Genomic DNA, 8,759 nt, shown 5'->3' with positions numbered 1-8,759 from the left:
TTTTTTTTTTTTTTTTTCCATTTCCAAGTCACTGCACTGAACCAGACCTGACTTTTGACACCCAGCCTCGTACCATCATGCCTTCCCGAATTCCAGCAAGAGCCATCCCTGTACCACATCACCTCCACATCAGCACCTGCCCCCTTCCCCTTCATGCCTTCAAAATCTTACTGTTTCAGTGCCATTTTAGTTAATTTTTTTTAATTTCAAGAAGTTGCAGACTTTTCAGATATATTATTTCTTAATATGAAATAAGGGAGGAAAGGTATGAACTCTACTTCATAGGTAAAAATGCTAAGGTAGTGTTTTGTCAAAATCGAAACTTGAAATGGGCTGTCTTGCCTAACTCTTGGTGTTCTATTCACACCATAATTAAGTCATTTCCTTAAAATCAGTGTGATTGATACTAAATTTGAGTTTGGTCGAATTAGGTTAGGCTTTTTAAAAAGTCTCCAAGCATTTTGGCTTTGTAAATGTTTTTAACATGTTTGCTTTTTTTCACTTTTAAGTGCTCGCCAGAAACCCAGGGCTAATTACTTAGAAGACCGAAAAAATGGGTCAAAGCTGATTGTTTTTGTAATTGGAGGAATTACATACTCTGAAATGCGTTGTGCTTATGAAGTTTCTCAGGCACACAAATCCTGTGAAGTTATTATTGGTAAGACTTGTTTTTCTCTTTTCTATTTTTTAAAGCAAACTCTAAATACAAAAATGTACACATAAAACTTGATCTTGTATTATATATTTAAGACTAAATTGTTGAATACAAAAAAAGTTTTTTTTAAACCATAGAAAGTGTTTTATCTGACATGTTAGAATTTTTTCCTGGTTGGCTTTTTAATAATTTTATTTTTAAATATTCTGACTTCGGGGAAATGAGCTTGTTCCTTTAAAATACTATGTTCTATGATTTTGTTTGCTTTCATTATTAGTTTTGATGCATAAATACAGTTCTACTTGAAAAATGTTTCAAATTTTTTGTGGATGTAGACCTGACATTGGCAGAGCCTGTGTGGAATTGAGTTTTAAGATTTTAGTCAAAGCCACCAATAGGTAAAGTCTCCTGCCTCAGGAGGTGCAGGATCTGTATGTCAGGCCTCGATGTGAGGCACTGTTCAGCGGGTCTCTGTTAGGGAATGACAGCTGTTGCAGTTCTGCGGACAGGGTGATCCCCAGTTTGGCTCCTCCGTCTCCCAGCACAGAGGAGACAAAGCATTAGGAATAGGCAGTGTTTCCGAAGTTACTGAGCATGGTCAACTAAGAGGAAGGATTGACTGTTATAGAGTAGGCATATTTCGGGAAGATGTCGTGTAGAAAATGTTAAACTGCCCCAAATTACTGCACTTTGCATATTTGAAGGACAACACAATATATTAAACCGAGGAAAACTGATTGAACTACTGGCCTCTGAAAAGTTATCTTTTCTCCTATCAGGTTCTACGCATATTTTAACACCCAAAAAGCTGTTGGATGATATAAAGATGTTGAACAAACCCAAGGATAAAGTCTCCTTTTTTAAGGATGAATAAAGCCATCCTTTTTTTTGGCGGGGGGGGGGCTTTTACAGATCCTTATTAATATGTTAAACTAAATAAAATAGAACAAGAAAATGTTGCTTTCATGTAATTTAAACAATGTAAATATTTTAGGGAATAATGGCTTTTCAAATACATTTCTTAAGGGGCTATTTGATTATGTGTTATTGGATTTGCCATTTTTGATAATTTAAATATTGTTGCTTTGTAGATGATGGGAAGAAATGTTAAAATGCTTTCTGAAAGGAAATTTTTTCACCTTTGGAGCAGACTATATTAGCATTGTGGGTAATTTTTCACAGCCACCTATGTATATACTAATTTCTCACTGGATACTTGTATCTAAGTGTCTTATGCTGAAGTATAGTTTTTTGGGAAAGAATGATTTTAAATGAAGAGACTGTAAAAGTAAAAACTGTAAATGTGTATTGTATGATAGAACTATTTCCTGTAAGTACAGTTTTTCTTTCAACTGAAATTTACAATTCCTTTTAGGTATACAAAATAATTGTCATTAATATAAATAAGAGTGATTTCACTATCTCACTAGATACATCTAAAGAACACAATTTTCTGTAATTTTGAAATCATGTATGTTTAAATTAGAAAACCAAAAATAATCATCAATATTCTAAGAAAAAATAAATACATAGTTACAAAAATTAACCTAGTTTGTTTTTTCTGGGGTGAAGGGGGAATTGGGAAGTTTAAAAGTTCTAAATGAGAGTTACAAAGAAGGAAAAAAAGTATCATCGTATTCCTGAGATAACCCCTAATGACTTTTTCAAAAAAAATGTAATATGTATAAAGTTAGATAGCATTTGTCTGCAGATGTGTTTGTGTTATACAAAGGGAACATCTTTATTTCAAATCTCTCCTTTTACTTGGCCTAGTGTTCTGTCATATGGTAGACCATGATTTTATATATCCCTGTGTTCGGACTTTTGCTCTTACAAATAATGCTGCATTGTTTGGGTACATACTTTTGCAAACTTACACAAATATTTCCATAATGTAAATTCCTAGCAGTGACACAGCTGATCAAAAGATGTAAAATATTGAAGATAGCACCATTTTTAATTTTCATTGTAGATAAATCTGTCACTTTTCCTTTTTGGTTTCTGAATTTCATGCTTTACTTAGAAATACTTTCCACACTCCAAGATTATAAATTCACCCATGGATTCTTCTAGAACATTTTTTTTTTTTTTTGAGACAGAGTCTGGCTCTGTTGCCCTGGCTAGAGTGCCGTGGTGTCACCCTTGCTCACAGCACCCTCAAATTCCTGGGCTCAAGCGATCCTCCTGCCTCATCCTCCCGAGTAGCTGGGACTACAGGCATGCACCACCATGCCCGGCTAATTTTTTCTATATATATATATTTTTAGTTGTCCAGATCATTTCTTTCTATTTTTTGTTGGGGCTGGGGTCTCGCTCTTGCTCAGGCTGGTCTCGAACTCCTGACCTTGAGCGATCCACCCACCTCGGCCTCCCAGAGTGCTAGGATTACAGGTGTGAGCCACCGCGCCTGGCCTAGAACATTTTTTTTTTTTTTAGTTATTTAAGACCTTTATTAACAGGTGCTTGCAGTTTGTTGACTTTTTTGAAAAAATCAAGTTGTAAACTTTTATTACAAATTAAAAATGAAGTTCTTAAAAATCTCAACTTGATCAGATATGAAACAATTTAAAAACCTTTAAAGGCGTATTGAGAAAAACCAGGCTTTTTTAAAAAACACGTTTGTTATTACCAAAAAAGACATCTTTAGGTAAAAATAATAAAAACCCCATGCTGCATAGGTAATGCAGATAGTGCTAGTTATCTGGTCAACGGGCAAAAAGCAAGCACTTAAGGTCTTCAGCTCCAATCTTCGCTCATTTCTTATTGCTGGAATTTCATATTCATTTCTTCTTGTTGGATGACTAACCGGACGATGGTGGAGATGGTCAGCCGGCGTTTACTCAGCCCGGCCCTGCTCGGCCTCCGGAGCGGACGAATTCTCAGCTGGTGGATCGGCCGCTTTTGTCTCTTTGCTGTCTTGTGGTTTAGGGTTTTCTGGGCGTCTGCGTCGGTAATTGAAGTTGCGGGGTACCGACGTTGAGGCGGCTGCTGACCTTGGGTCTCATCTCCTTGGTTCTCTTTATCCTCTTCATTGCCGTCCTCTCTGGGCCGTCTTTGGCGAGGAGGGCCCCTGCGGAACCGGGGTCCATAACCCCGATTCATGTTCTGTCTTACTGGTGGTCTACCTTGTCCTCCCGCACCCTGGCTGTCAGCACCCTCCATCACTTCTCCCTGCACAGGAGGGTTGGGATACTGTGGTCCACGCCCACAGGGTCTCCGCATGCAGTAAGGTGGGAGCCTTCGCCTGCGGTGGGGCCGCGTTGCCGGGCCTTCAGCAGCACGCTCCGGTCCCCCATTCTCTTCCCTGCGCTCACTGTTCTGATGATTCTGCTGGTGACTGCGTGGAGGACCCTGCGACGCGGATGGCGTCTGTCGCGCTCACTGTTCTGATGATTCTGCTGGTGACTGCGTGGAGGACCCTGCGACGCGGATGGCGTCTGTAACGGTTACGGTCTGCTGCATATTTACTGCCTTGAACTGGATTCCACCAGGGCCTGTGACATTGCTGCCTCCGCACCCTTTTCTCCTTCAACACCATGAAACTCCACGGTCTCTCCGTCTCCTACACTGCGAAGGTGCTTCCTGGGGTTGTTCTTCTTTACGGCAGTCTGGTGTGCAAATACATCTTCCTTGGTGTCATTCCTGTTGATGAAACCATATCTGTTTCTTACATTGAACCATTTTACTGTCCCTAAAACCTTTGTTGCGATGACCTTCTTGTCCCCGCCGGCAGGCGCCGCCAATGCAAGCCTGCCCAGGCCACCGCTCCCTGCACCTCTGCTCTTGGTTACGGTGCTGGTGCCTGGGGCTGGCTGCTCCTGGTTACGGTGCTGGTGCCTGGGGCCGGCTGCGGCAGCTGCGGCTCTTCCCCGTGTGTGATGATAACTAGGCCGGCGGCGGCGGCGTTGCTTCACAGGGCTCTCTCTCTTCTAGAACATTTTAATAGATTCATTTTATTTTTTACAGATAACACTTTCATCCATCTGGAATTAATTTTTGTGTTAAGAATGTATGCTAGATATTGTCTCTTAGCACTTGATGTTAATGTCCAATGCTCCCCACCCCATACCAGAGGGGATAAAAAGCTAAACAAGAAGTTTTGCAGACTCTAAGGTAAGTAGGGTCTGTGGTTAGATTCCGCCAATGATGTGCCAGTGGACAGACAAGCTCCCGCAGACAGGAGTTGTTTGTAGCAACCAGACTCCCACGTTTCAGTGTCTTATCACCTGCTTCATGGGTACGAGTCTCCAGATTCTGCTCCTACAGCTTTTTCAGTGGATTCTGTAAGGACCTAATTCTTTGTGTTAAATCCCTTTCTTGAAATATCTAGAGGAGTTTGTTTCCTCCACAGAACCCTGTCTGATACAGTATTTAACAGTGATCCAGCTTCACTTCTTTCTAAATAGCCAGATATTGTGCCAGGTTTTATTGGATAATCTCTCTTTCCCCAACTAATCTGAAATACTACCTTTATCATAGACTAAATTTCCATTTGTATTCTGGTCTGTTTCTGGATTCTCTTTTATTGACCTATAGTTCGTATTTATTTTTCCTTACCTATTTCGATTCATCGTTCACGGTATGTTTTAATATGTAGTGGAAGTAATCCCTACTCCACCTGCCTAAGTTACTATTATTTTTCAGAAATTTTCTGGCTATCATATTTTTCTAGATGAACTTTAGTATCATTTTTTTGAGTTCCCCGGAGTTATTTTGGTATTTTCATAGGGTTTGCATTAAGTTTATAGGTTAATTTAGGAAGAATTGGCATCTTTATAATATTGAAACTTGATATTTGGGAATGTAGAATGTCTTTTTATTTATCTTAATCTTTTTTTAGGAGCTCTTTGGACTTTATTCTAAGATAGTGGTGCTTTTAGGATTTGCATTACAAAATATGGGGCATGCTAAAGTATAGGGTACACCATTTTCATACATGTACAACATTGGTGGATAAAGAATGTTTCTTAGCAGTAATATTGGATGTAGCCTCTGGTTTTACCGCTGCATACTCTAGGACTATTACATAAGTAAAAATCTCTCTTGTGATACTGGAAAGTGATTAGAATATACAAACTGATATAGTAGATTTCATCTCCCCCTTAAAGGGTACCACCACAAGAAAGTCCATGTAAGATGTTGGTAGGTTTAACAAAGTTAGAGTGCTGGCACTGTGGAATTGGGCAACAGTTCTTCAGACCTGGCCCAGAGGTACAATGCATTTATTTATGTATGTACGTATGTATGAGATAGAGTCTCACTCTCTTGCCTGGGCTAGAGTGCCGTGGCGTCAGCCTAGCTCACAGCAGCCTCAAACTCCTGGGCTCAAGTGATCCTTCTGCCTCAGCCTCCTGGGTAGCTGGGACTACAGGCATGCGCCACCATGCCCGGCTAATTTTTTCTATTTTTAATTGTTTTGCCAATTTCTTTCTATTTTTAGTAGAGACGGGGTCTTGCTCAGGCTTGTCTCGAACTCCTGAGCTCAAACAATCCTCCCGCCTCAGCCTCCCAGAGTGCTAGGGTTACAGGCGTGAGCCGTCGCACCCAGCCACAATGCATTTATTAATAGTACACTAAAGCAGCTGACATGACTTTTTGCAATCCTTCCCGGGCACTGGAGTTTTTCTGTTAATTTGCCACACCAGGTCATAAAAGATCCCTAACATTTATTTTTGATTTTGCAGAAGATTCTAAGAATGTACTGTTGTTCCATTGTTTTGCAAGATTTTGACCTTATTCCTTTCCTACAACTCTTTCATCTTCCAAGTCACATTTATTACTGACCAGAAGCACTGGAACATCATCAGTGTCTTTAACTTGAAGAATCTGTTGTCTCATATCTTACAAGTCATGAAATGTGGTCTGTGCTGTGATGGAATAAACTAATACAAAGCCTTATTCATTTTTCCTGTACAAATCCTCATTGCTGTAAAGTAGTCTATTCCTGCAGTATCCAAGATTTCAAGCATGCACTGTGCATCTTCTTCAGCTTGCTTTCTGTAAGAATCTTCTATGGTAGGATCATGTTTTTCAACAAAAATTCCTTGAACAAACTACCATCAGAGCAGACTTTACAATGCCTCCCGAGCCAAGAACGACTAGCTTATACTCACGCATAGTGCAGACTTCTCGAAACCTAATACCTCTCACGCTGTCACCGGGTCTCTGCAGCCAGCGTTCCCCTGTGCTCTCTCTGGATCACTGGACGCCTGGCACGGTGGGGGTCCTGCCACTGCCATTGCCACAGCTCTAGCTGGTTTACATGCCTGACTGTGGACGAGGTTTTTCTATTAACATATAAATCTTTATAACCTTCATATAGATACTGCATATTATCAAAATAGTTTTTGTGGTTCCATTGTGGATTGGATCTTTTCAAACAGATTTTTTATAGAGAGAAAACATTTATTTTGATGTATTAATTTCATAGCTTGCTATTTTACTAAGTATCAATAATAAACTAGTAATATGCAAATGCTTACTTAGTGCTTTCTGTGTGCTAGGCACTCTTTCATGCTGATATCACATCCTTTGAATCCTATATTTCACATATATTTTAAGCTTAGAATTGGAGAGACCCTGTGTTTATTAAATATCTTAATGAATTTGAAGACATAAGAGATCATCTCATTTAAATTCCTAGTATAAGCTGATTTTTTTCCCCATAGAATCAGCAATTACAGGTTCTAATAACAAGACCCTGAAAAAGACTTTTGTTTTTGCAACTAATTGAAACCAATTCACTATCTCTGAAGCAGTTTTGCTTTCTGCTGAAATGCACTTGAAATGTACCTATAAAAGTATAGTGAATTCACACTGTTCAACCATATTAGCAGAAAAGAAAAAAAAAATAACTTCATTAATCCTGTTCCTAGGCCCTTGACCTCTGCTGCCTTAGAGTCACAGTGGCAGTTCACAAGCTTACAAAATTCTTGGATTTGAGCCCCAAAGGGCCCAATCCTGGCCGTTTATATTGTGTAAGATGTGACACTTCCATACCTCATTTCTGCCCTGGGTATTTGGTACCCTTGTGAGTCCTATCAGGATGCAAACAGATCTCTTCTAAAATCAAAGGAGCAAGAAATATCATTCTCCTACAGTAAAATTTTACTACTAAAACAATGTTTTATGTATTAAACATATATTCATATTTAGTATGAGTTAGGTCTATTTTATGTAATTCATTAACAGATTACAATACAAAGGATAAAAAGATGAGTTTTCTTTTGCATAACCTAAGAGTTAACTAAAGTTGATGACTAGAACTTTCTCTTACAGAGATAAAAGCCTTCTCTACAAACAGTCCCGCTGCATCCTGCTGGCAGCTTCAAGCAGCCTGGGCAGCGCCACACCTTAAGAGTAAGTGTACAGAGGCGGGGCGCAGTGGCTCACGCCTGTAATCCTAGCACTCTGGGAGGCCGAGACGGGCGGATTGCTTGAGCTTAGGAGTTCGAGACCAGCCTGAGCAAGAGTGAGACCCTGTCTTTACTAAAAATAGAAAGAAATTAGCCAAACAACTAAAAACAGAAAAAATTAGCCAGGCACGGTGGCGTGTGCCTATAGTCCCAGCTACCCGGGAGGCTGAGGCAGGAGGATCGCTTGAGCCGAGGAGTTTAAGGTTGCTGTGAGCCTCACTCTAGCCTAGGCAAGACAGTGAAACTCTGTCTCAAAAAAAAAAAAAAAAGTGAGTACCTAGAGGCCCCTGTGCTATGGAGACTCTGCCGCCTGTTGCTTTGCAGCACCACTGCTCCCGGGCGACGCCGAGCCCATTGACTTACCAGCATTAGGGTACAGTTACTTAACAAGCTTGTTTTTCTGGTTTATTACTGGAACAGAATTAGAAAAAGTCTGTCAGAATTGACACGCAAGAACTGCATGAGGGAGGAGATGGCCAGGGCTACAGAATCAGTAAGTAAAATTATCCTTGTAAATCTGAACCTAGCACTTTTCTAGAACTCCTTAAGGGCGTTGCTTATGTCTCTGTTTTCTGGATTAGTCCATTGCAGTGATTGTTCGTAATAATCCCTAATCATCAAGGAAATGTAGAATTACATTTAGAATATGGTTTAATAAAGCAGAGATGGGCCATATTTTTAAATCAAAA

At 40.0% G+C, this 8,759-nt stretch overlaps 1 protein-coding gene and 2 pseudogenes across 1 annotated transcript in view; 1 reads left to right on the top strand and 2 right to left on the bottom strand.

Annotated features, from left to right (window-relative positions):
* The window catches only part of STXBP3 (syntaxin binding protein 3), a 58,753-nt gene extending 57,105 nt beyond the window's left edge, over positions 1–1,648 (top strand). The window contains exons 11-12 of the mRNA XM_012648502.1: positions 510–658; positions 1,435–1,648. Of these exons, the coding sequence (XP_012503956.1) occupies positions 510–658; positions 1,435–1,529 (244 nt within the window). The 3' untranslated portion in view covers positions 1,530–1,648. The remainder of the gene's footprint in view (positions 1–509; positions 659–1,434) is intronic.
* Positions 1,649–3,491: 1,843 nt separating this feature from the next.
* LOC105813725 lies at positions 3,492–4,890 on the bottom strand (annotated as a pseudogene).
* A 1,338-nt stretch (positions 4,891–6,228) lies between these two features.
* LOC105813743 lies at positions 6,229–6,772 on the bottom strand (annotated as a pseudogene).
* Positions 6,773–8,759: the final 1,987 nt, after the last annotated feature.

This window comes from Propithecus coquereli, unplaced genomic scaffold, assembly GCF_000956105.1.
Source record: "Propithecus coquereli isolate 6110/MARCELLA unplaced genomic scaffold, Pcoq_1.0 Scaffold289, whole genome shotgun sequence".
NCBI lineage: Eukaryota > Metazoa > Chordata > Mammalia > Primates > Indriidae > Propithecus > Propithecus coquereli.
This window is presented reverse-complemented; position numbering and strand designations above follow the sequence as displayed.